Below are 17,545 nucleotides of genomic sequence, written 5' to 3' on the forward strand. Positions count from 1 at the left end.
GCACCTCATCTGACGTCATCATTGTCTTGATATCTGGCACTACTGTAGAAAAAAACAACTTCAGGCAGAATTTAAATTGCAACTTGTGGCAGACTCACTCTCGCTTTCAGGATATGAATCACAGGCCGTATTGCCAAGTATGAGCCTCATCCATATACTGTACTTGGCAGTGACAGTGGTAATTGGTTACTGTCCTTACTGTAGAAAATGTTTCTCAACGTACCTCTACTGTAGCTCTCCTCTGGAGCGGACTTGCTCTTACAGAGGCTGACTCTTGGCCTCTTAGCGCTGGGGAAATACTCTGGCAGAGACACGTCTAGAACCTGGGGGTCCAACACTGCACTCTCTAGATAAAAACACACATAATACATCAATTAAGATGATCAACAGCAGCAGCAGTAGTAGTAGTAGAAGTACACATGGTACGCGTAGTAGTAGTAGTAGTAGTAGAGTCTGGTTGTTATTATGCAGCAGTGGCACAAGAAGAATAAACATTTGATTGACGATATTGACCAGCAAGCCGTTAGTTCGTTTTATAAGGAGGAAAAAAAGAACAATGCATTTTTGGCTCAAATATGGCATAGTTATCATATCCGTTCATGACTGTGCGATTATTAACACCTTCTTAGACAAGCTGTGAATGGCATTTTCTGCCATCGGCCATTTGGCTGGCATCGTCGTAGTCAAAACCACCCACACATAGGCTGTTCAACTTGAGACATGAGACATGTTTCTGCCAGGTTCTCGCTCTCTCTTTTCTTGACTCCTCTCTCACCCTCTCTCCTCCAAATCTGTTCCAATATGCTTCATTGGAATTCATCTCTCTCTCTCTCTCTCTCTCTCTCTCTCACTCTCTCTCTCTCTCTCTCTCTCTCTCTCATAGCCATTACAAAGTGTTAAACAGTTCTATATTTCAAACACTCTCTACAATGAATACAATCAAAACAGCAGACATCTTTGATTTAACCAAAATATATCACTTATATTTAACACATTTATTCTACGTAGTTAACATGCTTTTTGTTTTTGCTTTTCTACTGGAAAACACTTTGAGTCAACTCCTGTTGACATGTCTGAGCTGTTATCTTCTCTCACGTCAATCCAGAGACAACTGTACTTTCTCAAAAATGCTCCCTATATTTTCCGTACTCCAAGAACCCAGTGAGCAGTCAGTTAGTGGTTTGGCTCCTACGCTGACCTGCTGCGTTTGGCGTGGGTTTGAGTCCGTCCTGTCCCTTTGGCAGGAAGCCACCGTTGGCCCAGTCCAGCATGGGTTTGACCTGGTCCTCCGGGTTGTCAGAGTCACATGGAGGAAACGTCTTCTCAGCGCGAATACTGGCCATCTGAAATGGAGGGAGAAGAGAGAGAGAGAGAGCAGAGGTGTCATTTCTAAACCTTTATCCCATCATTTTGTAACCCATTTCTTTCACTCTGTGACAATTGCCTAAGCTGTATTCCTCTGTGCTACTCTCCCTCCGCCAACCTGGGGAGAGCCCCGAACTGAGCTCATGCTTCCTCAATGCATGAGGAGTGAGTAGGTCACTTCTTATCACCCGACAGGGGGAAGTTTCCCCGGTAGGACATAGTGCGTGGAAAGAACACATTAATTCAACCAGTTCCTTCCCCCTCCATTAGGGTTTTCAATAAGATTCAATAAGATTAATAATGAATTTATTAGTGAATAAAAACCCGTTTATTTGTCTGTGGTCTATCTCCGACCGAGCCACACTATTAGCACACATCTCTCCATGCCAAAAAACGGCGGTGTCGTTCGCCAAAAAGAGCAGAGCTACAAGCTAACAACGTGTCGAGGCTCAATGCGGTGTTCATTTGAAGATCTGTTCCTTTGCTCCCACCGCACCGCCCCTCCCTGTGTTGCTGCTCAGTTCTCTTCTCTGTAGACAGAAGGACTTGCTAGGACCCCGACACGTTGAAACGGTTGAATACTAAAGTTATTTAGAAAGTTTGTAATGTTAAAACATCACTTGATATAACTTTTAACCAAACGTGGGTGAAACAGCGTGCAGCTGCGCACGTAAAGAGTGCACGTGCGCACGCACATGGAGTGGACGGATTGATTGATATACCAAAACAACCCTTGCTTAGCACCTCGCTAAAAGCGTGTGCGCAGGCTACTCTAAGGTGGGCACCCACTGTCGTTATAGGAACCTTCTGCCCTTGCCTGGCTGGATATATTAGTCAGTGCCTAGCTCAGGTCCATAACTCTAAATGCAACGCTTCTGAACTGAAGCAGTCAAAGCCAAGGAGAATGTTACATTACTAATTCACCATCGAGTAGCCTCTGCACTGTCTAAATGTCACACTCACATGATAGAACAGCAAGATAAAAACGGATAGTCTGTCTGTCTGTCCATCCATTCATAAAATGAATTGACTATCTATCTATCTATCTATCTATCTATCTATCTATCTATCTATCTATCTATCTATCTATCTATCTATCTATCTATCTGCATACCAAACTAATAGTCTATCAGTATAAAAACAAATTGATTATATAGATTATATAAAAAATATGATATCCAGATTAATATCAATATTGTGATCATTTCTGAAAAGATATTGTGATATAATATTTTGACATATTGCCTGCCCCTACCTCATATCACTTTATTAAAGAAAAATCACACCTGCGTGAAGTGAGGGGCACTCTTATCATCATACATAATTTAGCAGAATTTTGACCTAATTTCGTTATCGCTTGGACACCCAGCAACATATCCATATCCACTTTTGTGCCCAACCCAACTTCCCAAGACCATCTGTAAACAATTCCCCACACTGAACATAATTTGCTGTTCATATACAGTATTCAGAACGGGTAAGGACTAGTAATAACAATATAGCAGAGGGTAGCCTATTTAAGGGCCAGTCAACTGTCTTCCGTGAGAACGTTAGACACGTGCGTGCGTGCGTGCCTGCCTGTCTGCCTGCGTGCAACGAGTGTGCATGCGAGTGTGAGAGAGAGAGAGCTACAGGGTTTGATGGAGGGAGATTGACACCAGACAAGTTTGGACAATGTCTATCTATTTATCTGTCTATTGATCTGTCTGTCTGTCTGCTTGTGCTTGGATTTCTGTCTGACTGTCTGTGGTGTGTCAGAGAGAAAGGGAAAGTGTACAATGACACACTACAAAAAGAAAGACAAGATGTTTTATGGTACTTGGCAGTGACACACGCACACGCGCGCGCACACACACACACACACACACACACACACACACACACACACACACACACACACACACACACACACACACACACACACAGGACACTTCCCTCTCCTCTCCTACCAATTCCTTCTCCATCCCCCTCCTCTTCCACTGTTCTCCTATTCCTCTCCTATAAAACCATTTGTTTTTTCATCTCTCCTCCTCCCCTTACTAATCGTTGCCTGTCGTTGGTGTCAAGACAGTGCTGACAGACAGTTATGTCATGTGTATGTCAGCTGTATGGGTCCTGTTGCATTGCATTCAGCCCATGATGTGATATATACCGTATCTCATTTAATTTCAAGGACCTCCAGTTTACTATGCATTAAACCACAGACCTCCGTTTGATATGATTGTGTTGCTCTGACACCCCAATCTACACCGTAAAACATGTACAAATGCATCGAGTATACAAATGTGCACATTCTTGGCGTTGCAGACTCATGAAGCCTAATGCATTGCCTACTACACCAAAACAGGTGAAACAAACAGGCAGAGAAAATGGATTCAACTGACAACCTTCTGGTCTCAGAATGTGACTCACCTCCAGTGCCTGAAAGATGGCTCTGCGATATGAAGCTAGCTTAGTGTAGGAAGCTTGGCTGAAGAACTTAGGAAAGGCCGTGATGGAATCCAGCTTGTCTGCTGAAACCTGGAGAGAGAAGAGTGGAGGAGAAAGTAGAGGTGAATATGAGACACAAGACTTGTGTTTCCATTTTATTCCTCCATATCTCCCTCCATATCCGTCTTCACCTCTGGTTCTCAACATCTTTTGAGCTCTGTGCCGCTACCGCTAGCATATTTCAAACACTCTTGTGTACTCCTTACAACTACAGTATATCCCATGGACCACCTGTAATTATGTCGTGGACCACTAGTGGGCCACGGACCACGGTGCTCTGTTCTTCCTCACCTCTGAGAACTTGCCGTCCCCAAACCACTGCAGCCACCTCATGCCGTGTGTGGCCTGGCGTTTTCCTGTGGCGCGCCAGGTCACCACGATGCCCGGCCACCAGGAGAAACCTTTGATCTTTCCCCACACCAGCTCCCCAATCCCGAACCCTTTGTTGTCCTGGAGAGAGAGAGTAGAGACTGAGAGTTATGTTCGGTGCTAACTGCTCCCCGCAGCAGAAACATGTCATGTTCACTCCTCACAGCATACAAAGATAACACAAACAACACAAATCTTAAATGTATTTTTTTCCGGACTATAAGCCGCGGCTTTTTACCCATGATTTGAACCCTGCGGCTTATACAACGGTGCGGCTAATCTATGGATTTTTACAGCTAACGCAGAGCCATCTCAGGCTCTGAGCTAACGTAGCTGCGGCTTATAGGCCGGTGCGGCTTATAGTCCGGTGTGGCTTGTATATGGGATTTTCCCCAAATTTGGCTGGTGCGGTTTATATTCAGGTGCGGCTTATAGTCCGGAAATTACGGTACTATTGGTGGGATGCACACGCAGATTAGACACACCAACGGACCGACATGCGGAAACAACGGTCGGACATGCGGTGCATGCGCTGCTCCCGTGCTTGCGGTTAGGGTTAGGTTAGGTTGTCTGTCTGATGACAGTCGGACCAATAGTATGTCTAAACTAACTAAAGCCTGTACCCAATATTGGTTTGGTCAAGAAGAGTGTTGGGTGAAGGCAGATACGTAGGGACAGTCTTCTCCATTAACAGTAGTTTGACTCCATAAAACGCGTAACCCGCATTTTTATGAAATATCCTACGCTGCCGAGATCGTTGTAATACCTTTAGAGCATACGCTGAATTATTTGGGTTTTGATCCGTGAAAATCCGGCGAAAAAAGGTTCCTCCGTTTGTTATGAACGATCGCACCACCCGCCATCTTGGTGCGCCCGGAAGACCGCAGCACAAGACTCCATGAGGACTTGTACCCCATTCATTTGCATTGGCCTCAATTTCCCAGAAGCCCTAGCAGCCCACAGCATGCGTTGATTTCCGGATTCGTCATCAAAACGAAACCATCTCACAGAGTTTATTTTTAGTTATTACAATACGGCGGATTAAACACATAAAACAAAAGGCGGGAATGTCGTAGTAAGCACGCATCGTACCCTGGATTAAACAATTAGCGGCCGTCAAACTGTTTTAACCAGGAAATGTTGAAATAAGTGTCCACATATATCATGCTCGCAGACTGCTATTAAATGATAGAAAGCAAAAATGTAGGAATCAATTTTAGTCTTCCAAGACTGTAGGAGTATAAAAAGAATGTCATGTATAGTACATGATGATTGATGACATGAATAAAGGATGTACTGCATGATAGGGAATTGGGGAGTTGGTAACAGTTTATAATGTTCATAATGTTAAATGTAGGCAGTAGAGTGCCCTAGGAGTTGGTAACAGTTTATAATGTTTATAATGTTAAATGTAGGCAGTAGAGTGCCCTAGGAGTTGGTAACAGTTTATAATGTTAAATGTAGGCAGTAGAGTGCCCTAGGAGTTGGTAACAGTTTATAATGTTAAATGTAGGCAGTAGAGTGCCCTAGGAGTTGGTAACAGTTTATAATGTTAAATGTAGGCAGTAGAGTGCCCTAGGAGTTGGTAACAGTTTATAATGTTAAATGTAGGCAGTAGAGTGCCCTAGGAGTTGGTAACAGTTTATAATGTTAAATGTAGGCAGTAGAGTGCCCTAGGAGTTGGTAACAGTTTATAATGTTAAATGTAGGCAGTAGAGTGCCCTAGGAGTTGGTAACAGTTTATAATGTTAAATGTAGGCAGTAGAGTGCCCTAGGCGTGACCACATCTGCAGTATATGGAATATCTGTCTGTGTCTCAACTGCAAATCACCCGAGCTCCTCACCCCAAATGTATTCAAATCTTTGTACCATCAGACCACTGGAGTAAGTAAGGAGTAAGGGAGGAAACTACTATAATCACAACTATGGTAATCTCCTAACCACAATGAAATGGAATGTTATTTGTCTTCCCATTATCATGTCATCATGTCGTGTGTCTGCTTGATGACTCACTGAGCTCTTGCAGTTTCCAAATCAAATTCACATTTTCACAAAAGTGGATTTTTAATCCATCATCAGTTTTAAAGCAGTCATTTGTGCAACTTAGCAAATACTAGAGCGATGAAGTTGTAGGTTCAGCCAGATTCTCTTTGATTTGCTGCACAAACTAATCAGACCAACAATTGCCAACTGGCGTGGGTGGTAATGGCGTCCCTGTTTGGGGTGCCATGCGGTCTACTGAAATGTTTCATGTAAAGTTATAGACTGATTATGCAAGTATCTGAACCACAGACACACACAAACATGACACAATGTCTTTCAACAGACAGAAAGACATTTAAAACATTCACGCAGGTGTTTGTCACGGTGACTAACTTAACGTTGCTGTTGTGTGTTCATATTGAGAAGAATTTAAAGAAAGGAGCCTTTTTCACTACATAATGCTGTAATTAAACCTATTCATACTTTTCTTTACTTTACATTCTCTCCTTCCTTCTTTCCCTCTCTTTGTTGAACTGCCAGCATACAAAAGGAATCCAAATGTTTTATTTTATTTTTTGTATGTGATTGTTTTACCCCAAACAGGGACCACGCCAGGTTGAACGTTGTGAAGTAATCCCCAGCAGACAGTATGGAATGTTAAAAGTGTCAGATCAGTGTGAGGGTGGACGCCATTAGGCTTGGTAATGCACGCAAACCAGCACGGCTAATGGATGTCTCCGACTGCAGCCGCTACTATGTAAACACACACATACATAATACACACACACACACACACACACACACACACACACACACACACACACACACACACACACACACACACACCCACACACACACACATGCTCATACCTGCAGGTATCCACACATACAAGCCTTTCCAAGAGAGGTTAAGTAAATGTGCATACATAAGCACATGCACGTGTGTACACACGGACACACACATACTGTACACACACAGTGAGATCCATTAGGCTTTGTTACACAGACACTTTTAATTATCTCTAAATACACAAACTTATCTCTTTACACACTTGCAGGCATGCACGCACGCATGCATGCACACACGTGCACATGCATGCACTCTCTCTCACACACACACACACACACACGCGTGCTTGCCCAGCTGTGACCGGTGGTCACCATGACCTGAAAGAAACTATTGATAGAGAGCAAATACAGCCAGACTCGCGAGTGTGTGCATGTTTGATCCCACCTGCACCAACCCAAGGCCAGGTGGAGGAGATTGTGTGTGTGTGTGTGTGTGTGTGTGTGTGTGTGTGTGTGTGTGCGTTTGTGTGTGTGTGTGTGTGTGTGTGTGTGTGTGTGTGTGTGTGTGTGTGTGTGTGTGTGTGCGTGCGTGTGTGCGTGTGTGTGAGTGCGTTCGTGTGTGTAAAGGGAGCTACTCTTTCCTCACTGCCAAGCTAAACACATCCCCCTTTCAAAAGCACTCACTCTTTCCCTCTCCATCTCTCGCACTCTCTCCAAAGATCCCTCTCAGTTCCCTCTCCCCTTATCTCTCCCTCTCGATGCCACAAGTCCTCCATTTTCCTCTCTCAAAATTCTCTGTCAGACTCTTTTTGGACAGGCAGCAACAGCAGAGCCAGCCCAACAGACGGACACATTAATGAATGATGTTGTTTTTTGTAAATTAAATTATACATCGTACAAGAATGTTGTGGAAAAATAGCGAAAATAGCAGATGCTATGCAATGCTAGTTGCTTTTTCTGGTTTTTATCCTCGATTTTGTATTGACCTGTACTTTCATTGAACTGTACCAATCAATCAATAATCATTGTGACACATTTTCACAATTTTTCAAATGGTTTTGAAAGTGGTTAAGTTTATCTTTGGGTTTTAAAACATTTAACCAATGAAAAGTATTAACACGTTAAACGCCTGGGGTTATTTAATCCAGGGGTTCCCAAACTTTTTTGGACAAGGTACCCCTTTTGGGGTAGATATTTTTCCAGGTACCCCCTCATCCTCGCAACACAGATAACAATATATTTACAACCACAAGCAGTGTTTCCTGCAGGAAAAAGCTTTGGCATGTTGCTGGGCGCAGGTCGCAGGGGGGCCTTCTTGCGTCGAACATTTTGATGAATTATTTAATTTGATTCAATAATTAATTAATAAGACAATGAGACACTGGGGAGACACTGGGGAGCATGGGGAGGCACTCATGGGGACACTGGGGAGGCACTCAGGGGGACACTGGGGAGGCACTGGGGAGGCACTCGGCTGGGCACTGGGGAGGCACTCAGGGGGACACTGGGGAGGCACTGGGAAGGCACTGAGGGGACACTGGGGAGGCACTGGGAAGGCACTGAGGGAAAACTGGGGAGGCACTGGGAAGGCACTGAGGGGACACTGGGGAGACACTGGGGAGGCACTGAGGGGACACTGGGGAGGCACTGGGGAGACACTGGGGAGACACTGGGGAGGCACTCAGGGGGACACTGGGGAGGCACTCAGGGGGACACTGGGGAGGCACTGGGGGGACACTGGGGAGGCACTGGGGGGACACTGTGGAGGCACTCAGGGGGACACTGGGGAGGCACTGGGGAAGCACTGAGGGGACACTGGGGAGGCACTGGGGAGAAACTGCAGCCACTGGGGAGACATTGGGGAGGCACTGGGGAGACACTGGGGAGGCACTCAGGGGGACACTGGGGAGGCACTCAGGGGACACTGGGGAGAAACTGCAGCCACTGAGGAGACATTGGGGAGGCACTGGGGAGACACTGGGGAGGCACTCAGGGGGACACTGGGGAGGCACTCAGGGGACACTGGGGAGGTACTGGGGAGCCGCAGGTTAATAAACCAGACTAATATCGCACGGATCCGCGGGATATTAGTCTGGGGAGGCTCAGCTTGGATTTCATTTCCAGGGAAACATTTTCTCTTTGACGCAATTGGTCAGAGCTACTGTCAGTCAAAGGTCTCAAGCATTGAACGTCACTGTACCAAAGCCCGCCCATATTGCATACCGTGTCCCTATTGGGCGCACACGTTTTCGTGTGTAGAAAATGGGCGTACAATTGAGCCTCTCCAGACCGAAATCCGCCGGTAGGCAATTTTTTTTTGCCAACGGCTGATTCGGTCTGGTTTATTAACCAGGCTATGGGGAGGCACCATGGCGGACACTGGGGAGGCACTGGGCAGACACTGCAGGGCAGACACTGGGGTGGCACTGGGGAGGTACTGGACATTTCATATCACACACACACCATGATTTTTTTTTTTTTTTTTTTTTTTGAGGGGGCTTGGGGTACCCCCTGGCTATGCGTCGCTTACCCCTAGGGGTCCGCGGACCCCACTTTGGGAACCACTGATTTAATCCATTAAATCAGAGCGCCCGTCGACAGACGCTCCCAGCCTGTGGAGCAATGCGATCGGTTTTGATATCAATACATCTCTGTCCAGCAACGATTGTATTACAAATCGTGTTGAGCACTTTTTTTGAGCACTCTTTCCTCTCTTCACCTAGCCCCCATCCCCTCTCCTCTCCTCTTCACCTAGCCCCCATCCCCTCTCCTCTCCTCTTCCCCTCCATCTTTCCTCTCTTCACCTAGCCCCCATCCCCTCTCCTCTCCTCTTCCCCTCCATCTTTCCTCTCTTCACCTAGCCCCCATCCCCTCTCCTCTCCTCTTCCCCTCCATCTTTCCTCTCTTCACCTAGCCCCCATCCCCTCCCCTCTCCTCTTCCCCTCCATCTTTCCTCTCTTCACCTAGCCCCCATCCCCTCTCCTCTCTTCACCTAGCCCCCATCCCCTCTCCTCTCTTCACCTAGCCCCCATCCCCTCTCCTCTCCTCTCTTCACCTAGCCCCCATCCCCTCTCCTCTCTTCACCTAGCCCCCATCCCCTCTCCTCTCTTCACCTAGCCCCCATCCCCTCTCCTCTCCTCTCTTCACCTAGCCCCCATCCCCTCTCCTCTCTTCACCTAGCCCCCATCCCCTCTCCTCTCCTCTTCACCTAGCCCCCATCCCCTCTCCTCTCCTCTTCACCTAGCCCCCATCCCCTCTCCTCTCCTCTTCACCTAGCCCCCATCCCCTCTCCTCTCTTCACCTAGCCCCCATCCCCTCTCCTCTCTTCACCTAGCCCCCATCCCCTCTCCTCTCCTCTTCACCTAGCCCCCATCCCCTCTCCTCTCCTCTTCACCTAGCCCCCATCCCCTCTCCTCTCCTCTTCACCTAGCCCCCATCCCCTCTCCTCTCTTCACCTAGCCCCCATCCCCTCTCCTCTCTTCACCTAGCCCCCATCCCCTCTCCTCTCCTCTTCCCCGCCATCTTTACCTTGTACTCTGGCTGTGCTTCAGAGCAGGAGGTGGAGGTGGTGCTGGTGCTCTGGGCCGAGTCTTTAGAGTCCTGCTCCATCAGCTCCAGGCTGGGGGTCACGGGGACCGCAGAGGACTCCACCGTGGACGCCAAAGACCCGTCACCCTGACACACACACACACACACACACACACACATTTACATTATACATATGGAGAGTGTAATGAATATGAGAGAGAGAGAGAGACTCAGACATGTGTCATGCGTCAGCTAGCAGTCCGGAGGAATGATTCAAGGTAATTGCCATCATTACTGTCTGCAGCGTTATGTAACTTACCTTATTTATGAGACAGGATACAATATGGGAGCAGAAGCAGAAGAAAGACGAGGGAAAAGTGGGAGAAAATAATAGACGAAGGTAGAAAATGTCAGACTTGTTAGACATTTGTGCTTTAATTTTGTATTCGGTGAAGACCCCTTTTTCCTTCAAGTTGCTGTACTAACACGCACGCACGCACGCTCGCGCACACACACACACACACACACACACACACACACCACAGAGGCACGGACACATCAAAGGCACGGATACACGCACGCACGCACTCACGCACGCACACACAGAGTCAGACACACACAACCCGTACATCCCACTGTGCTTTCCTTTCTACTTGTTAACATTCCAGCTGGAGTCTGACCCATGACTAACCAGCCTGCATACAGGTAGACTGACACACACAGTCACTGCGTCTCATCCAGACATTTCAGCATTTCCACGTCTCGTAAAACATGCATTTGGTCTCCCATTCCTCCCATTCCTCCCCGCTCCGCAGCAGTTTGTAACGTAGGCCCTATATATGCTTCATTGTACATGTTGTTGTTTGTATGTATGGCGTTTTGGAAATCAGCATATTAGTGGAGAGTAACCAAGTGCATGTAAATGCACTGATAAAGATGAATACAAATCAGAATGTATTGTCACAACACAGTTTTACAGAAGTAAAGAAGTGGGTGAAATTCGTTTGTGTGCATGGTTCCCATCATATTTTAATTTGATGGGGGGAGGGAGAGGGAGAGAAACAGGGAGAGATGGGGGGGTGAGAGAGAGACCGATTGGGATGTAAAGAGATACAAGAAGGAGATGAAATTCTGTGGTGGAGAAAAATAAGAAGAGAGAAAGAAAGAACTTGTGTGTAATGCCTCAACAAGTTCAGTCTGATCATGCACTTGACCTCACAGATAAACCATTGAATGTGTGTTTTCTGTTTTTCCATCTACTGCTTGTGTAGCACTGTACGTGCATGTGTATATGTAAATTAATCGGATGTGAATCATGTACACTTCAGTGTGCATAGCGGTGTATGTCCGTGTGGCCTGCATGCCTGCATTTTGTCTGCTATGCATTATTATCCATTATTAGCTATGTATGTATGTATGTATTAACACTGTAACTTACACTGGTGTGCACGGTACAATCCTGTTCATTTAACACTAACCCAAAACCCCTCAGTGTTGATCCAGAGTGTCCGTTAACCCATTTAGGCCTGACGTCGAGATTAAAAAAAATGTCTTCTAAATTCTGACAGTTTTCTGAAATACCTCATGTTTCTGTATCAGTGGTGCTCAATATTTCATATCAAGGACCCCAAAAATGATATGTAATTGGCCGCCGACCCCCATCTGGAAATATGTTGTTCCAGGAACCCCTCAGAAGCAAATATTTTGAGTTAAAAACGTTCGCTCTGAAAGAATATATATTCAAAGAAAAATAGCAGACCTACATGCTCGTATAGCACGCCACTCGGTGGATGTGCTATTTTTCCAATAGCTAAAATCATAACATAATGTTTACCACACCAAATGGGGTTCCCGCCCCCAAAATGGGTTAAAATGGAAGCGTCCGTAATGAACACTCTGGATCTGACCGTAGTGTGTAGAGGGTGTTTACCCAGGTGCTTCCTCGAGGGCGGCTCACACCGCCGCCGTGGGAATACGGAAATGTTTGCACAGAAGGAAGAAGCGGACGAGCTTCGATGTGAGTGATTGTACGTACCGGCGGCGGCGGTGTGTTGCTGTGTTGCTCCTGTTTGCGCGTCTGTCTGCGTGGCTTGCTGCTTTGTGCACGTGGAAGCAGTCCAGCCTGGAAGATGGTTCTGGGGCGAGGTCTCTGTCTCAGGCCAGACTCCCCCGTTGACTTCTCCTATAGAGGGAAAAGAACACACACACACCGTTTAACCCATTCTGACCTGAGATCAGATTCTAAAAATGTCTTCTACATCCTGACAGTTTTCCATTCTGACCTGGGATCAGATTCTAAAAATGTCTTCTACGTCAGTCGCTCTTCGATTTTTCAAAAATAGCAGACCTACAAGCTCGTAGCGCGCCACTCGGTGGCACGCTATGAGCTTGTAGATCTGCTATTTTTCAAGTAGCTAAAGCATAACATGATGCTGACACCAAAATGGGTTAAAATGGAGGAGTCGCTCCAAGATGAATCAGAATCAGTTCAGTCACATCATGGTTTTTCAGGTGTAAAGCAGTTAGGCATGTAACGATTCACTCGACTCACGATACGATTCGTATCACGATATGAGGTTCACGATACGATTTTTCACGATATTGAAAGATATATATATTTTAAAGATTTTTTTTTTATTTTATATAATTTATCTTCCCCCCTGAGATTTTTTATTTAACTACATTGCAAAAGAAGTAGCATTACTTTTGTACTCAAGAAAAGATTCCTTATTTTCCTGAGTCACACCTATAAGGCAGCAAAAAGCATCGCTATAGGGAAAAAGAAAATTCCACAACAAAAACACAAGAAGCATAGATGATAGCAATCGCCATGTTAACCCTTCACCGGAGCACACTTGCTTTCAGTAAAGTTAACCATGTTTTTTTCTGGTTTAGAATGTAGTAAATCTTTGCTCAGGCTGTATTTCCCAATAAAAGGCAGGTGTGAACATGTGGTAAGGCCTTTTCGTGCACACAACCCTAAAACATTGTGATCACTGACACTGCCCCTTAGTTTGAACATAAATTAATCTGGTGGGAACAGTCATTTAAAGTCAGTCATTTAATCTCTGTCCCTCTCAACCAGTACATTCTGAAGTGCTTAACAGGTCCTGTTCCATTGCAATACTCTACTGCTGTATTCAATTGAACTTCTGACACTGTGTTCTGCTGTTAAAGTACTACTCTTCACTTTTTATGACTGCACACCAGAGGCAAGACATGTCTCAGCACAGTCTTCATTGTATTTCCTCCAGTTGAACATAATGGCCAATATGTAACCGGATTTAAAGTGTCATTCACTTTTCATTTTTCAAAAGTGCTGTCACACCGCTATAGGCTATCTGTAACGATGCACCATCAGCAAGGACTACATCAACCATGTCATTTCACTATTAGGTAGTAGCTACTTACAGTATGTATACCATTATCTCTCCAGGGACAGTTTCTCCAGCAGACAATATGTTGACATATATAAAAAATGTACCCATGCTGTATGCATGTATCTGTATGCATATATGTGTGTATGTGTGTGTGTGTGTGTGTGTGTGTGTGTGTGTGTGTGTGTGTGTGTGTGTGTGTGTGTGTGTGTGTGTGTGTGTGTGTGTGTGTGTGTGTGCGTGCGTGCGTGCGTGCATGCGTGTGTGTGTGTGTGTGTTTTCCTACCTCGCTGTAGGAGGAGTCCCGGCTACTTTCGTCCTCGCCTGACTTGTTCCTACTTCTCTTCCTGCTGCTTTCAGAGCAGTGGTTATCCTCTGAACAGAGAGAGAAAGATGGAGAGACACAGAGCCACACAGACACACACAGAGAGAGAGAGAGAGAGAGAGAGAGAGAGAGATGTAATGTCAATGTGGTTGAGATGTTGAGATGGTTGAGAAAGAAGGAGACAAGTATAGAAGCACAGGTGAGAAACGTGCGAGGGACATGTAGAGACAGGTGAGAGTAGAGACAGATAGAGACAAAAGAGAAACATGTGAGGGACAAGTAGAGAGACAGGTGAGAGTAGAGACGCATAGAGACAGACAGGTGAGAAGAGAAACATGTGAGGGACAAGTAGAGAGACAGGTGAGAGTAGAGACGCATAGAGACAGACAGGTGAGAAGAGAAACATGTGAGGGACAAGTAGAGGGGCTGCATACGTTGGTTAGACATACTAAGAGTCCGACAGGCATTAGTCCAACAACGCTCCCGACATGTGTGGCCGGTTAAAACTGACCAGTGGGCTTCCTGTGAGGTTTGGGTTTTGGGTAGGGTGTCGGACTGTTAGTACATGGGACCAAACACAAAGTAGAGAGCAGAGACAGGAAAAAGTGTATTGTTTGTGTGTGTTAAGGCCCTTTTACCATGAACGTGGCAATAACAGCACCACTGAGCTCTGAAACCCATTATTTCCATGCAATGCCTTGTGTCGTGTCGAGAAAATCGGCAAGTTCCCTGGTGTGATCACTGTGCGTCGTGGTCAGTGTTTAACAAGCTTAACTTTGACCACTGCGTGCTGTGACAAACCACAGCTCGCCCAGAAACGAGGCAGCAAATGTTACGTTGTGTGTGTGTGTGTGTGTGTGTGTGTGTGTGTGTGTGTGTGTGTACATTTGACCACAGTCTGGAAGAGGCATTCCTTACCAAGGTGCTTAACCAATTCTGACCTGAGATCAGATTCATACGAGGTTTCCACTGGACACACACTGGTCTGATTAACCCATTCTGACCTGAGATCAGATTCTAAAAATGTCAGTCGCTCTTCGATTTAAAAAAATAGCAGACCTACAAGCTCGTAGCGCGCCACTCTGTGGCGCGCTATGAGCAATAATTGGCAGTCGCCATATATGGAGAAGGCGATGCTTTCTGTACCCGTGATCTGTATCTGAAGCACTTGTTGTAGAGTTTTCTCAAGTTTGCGCATCCACTATTGTTTGTGTTCAAGAAATTTCTTGTAAAATGTGAATACAAATAAAGATGTTAAATGTGTGTGCGTGCTACCTTGTGGGGAGGCTGCGTCGCCGTTCTGTTTGGGACTGAAAGGGGAGGGCGGTTCCGCTGCAGTCAACGGGCTGTTCTCATTGGTCAGCTCCACACCGCTGTCATTCTCTGATAGGCCCTGGGCTGGAGGTGTGCCTCCATTCCCCACCGCCTGTGGAAATAGGAGGCAAGTAAAGAAGGAGGCAAGGAAGGAAGAGAAGGAAGGGAAAATGTGAAACATGAGCGTTCATTTAGTAATAGAGTAATTTTGTAGTAACTTGCATACTAATTGTGGTAATGTTTGTAGTAAATTGTGTACAAACTCATAAGTAACCTATGGTTAGTAAATGATGTCCTCCTTGATCGGAGGACATATTTAAAATTTCAGCCAAGCTGGGTTGCCTAGTCATCCTTCAGGACGTGAGGGAACTAGGACGGGGTAGAATTTCTAAGAGATACGGTGCAATTTTTTGCATTTGTAGTGCTGTCTATGTGCAGAAGTAAAAGTGCGTTCTCCCAGATGTGTGTGCTTCTTATGCTATGTGAAGTTTAACCCTCCCAAACAGTGAGAAAACAGATTAGCAAATCAAACATGGGCCTGCAGTTTTCCAAAAAGAATTATCCGGAATAAAAAGGCCAAATCACCTCACTCAACAGGGAAAGTTACTGAGAGACATGCAACACTCACACACAATATGATGAATAGCTCAATGCACTCGCAGTAGCTTTGGGGGCGAGCCAGACTCATTTTGTTGTAAGTACTGCTAAGCCGGCCGCGCGTTTCAGAAAGATCAAGCTGAATTCCAAAGGACAAGGCCAGCAGAAGGAAGGCTTGGTAGAGTTTAAATGATTTAGAGTCGTCTTTCTCCTCTCACTCTCTTTTCTTTCATCCGTAGCTGCTGTTGTTTCCCTAGCAACACCTGTACTGTGTCTGGGCTTGATCTGGAGTTGGCTTGAGCTTGAGTCTATGACTTACTGGGGTGATTCCTGGATAGTTTGAAATAGTGTGCGAGTGAGTGTGTTGTGTGTGTGCAAGTATGTGGGGATGTTTTGGGGTCTATAACAATACCAAAAGAATCACCATACGATAATATCACGATAACACACCCACAATATATTCATCAAGATATTTAGGAAGAAAAGATACAACCAGATTGATTCTGTACGAGACAGCCTTTCACTTTCATCCAATTGCGTGTCATAACATGAGCTGTGACTGTAATCTACTGTAGCTCTGAGTAGCTGGTGAATTCCACCTATTATGAAATGCTATGAAGTGTTTTGGCACAATGTCTGACAAAAGCTGGAATTATCCGTAGTTGCTCACAAAATAGCCGAGCCCATAAGCTCACAGTGCGATGCGTTTGTGAGCTTGTAGGAACAAAGTGCTAGGCTTTACAGTAAGCGCTAGCCGCTAAATTTGACCACGAATGTTTGAGTGTTGTTTGAGTGGCGCAACCACTCCAAGGAACAGCAATGTCCCTATGTCCGTCCCTATGTTTAGAGTACCAACAGGGGGCATTGTTGTTCAGCGTATATCAGGTTATGTGTGGTGATAGTGTGTGTAGTTTATTACGTTTTTGAACCACATGATGTCTCAATGGTGGTTGTACATCGAATATTCTGCAGAAAGCGTAGCGGATAAATTGTCCATGCGCTACAGTATATAGACGTACAGTACAGAATGGAGTATATGTGAGAAATTACAGAGAGCCTCCTGCCTGTCTCCGTCATACGGACGCGTGTCAGTATATTAGCCCTTAACCTGTGTTCATAGCCATCAATTCTGTGCTGATATTTCGCTGCAGTTTGGCTGATCTTCAAAACATCTGCTAAGGTTTCTTACAGGAGGGATGTTTTAAAGAGAAGTGAATGTGTGTGTGTGCCGCTGCGTGTGCGTGCATGTGTATTTGAGTGTATTCGTGTGCCAGATTTCCCGTGTGCTAATAAATTGCATTGAACTCAGTGAACTTGTTAAATGTGTGTTCAAGATGGTGAACTCAACTGTGTGAGAACTGCTGAAAGGGATAACGAGAACAAACAGAGACAGAGGAGGAGAGGGGGG

General features: G+C 45.7%; 1 protein-coding gene across 2 annotated transcripts in view; it reads right to left on the bottom strand.

Moving 5' to 3' along the window:
* Positions 1 to 17,545, bottom strand: part of LOC310861815 (DNA (cytosine-5)-methyltransferase 3B-like) — a 55,200-nt gene that overhangs the window by 19,951 nt on the left and 17,704 nt on the right. For both annotated transcript variants that reach the window (XM_083769459.1, XM_083769458.1), the window contains exons 3-10: positions 15,502 to 15,652; positions 14,188 to 14,276; positions 12,560 to 12,706; positions 10,525 to 10,671; positions 4,147 to 4,305; positions 3,778 to 3,885; positions 1,199 to 1,343; positions 224 to 346 (exon numbers count right to left, since the gene is read on the bottom strand). In XM_083769459.1, the coding sequence (XP_083625585.1) occupies positions 224 to 346; positions 1,199 to 1,343; positions 3,778 to 3,885; positions 4,147 to 4,305; positions 10,525 to 10,671; positions 12,560 to 12,706; positions 14,188 to 14,276; positions 15,502 to 15,652 (1,069 nt within the window). The remainder of the gene's footprint in view (positions 1 to 223; positions 347 to 1,198; positions 1,344 to 3,777; positions 3,886 to 4,146; positions 4,306 to 10,524; positions 10,672 to 12,559; positions 12,707 to 14,187; positions 14,277 to 15,501; positions 15,653 to 17,545) is intronic.

Source organism: Protomyctophum parallelum (assembly GCF_964188405.1).
Source record: "Protomyctophum parallelum genome assembly, chromosome: 7".
NCBI lineage: Eukaryota > Metazoa > Chordata > Actinopteri > Myctophiformes > Myctophidae > Protomyctophum > Protomyctophum parallelum.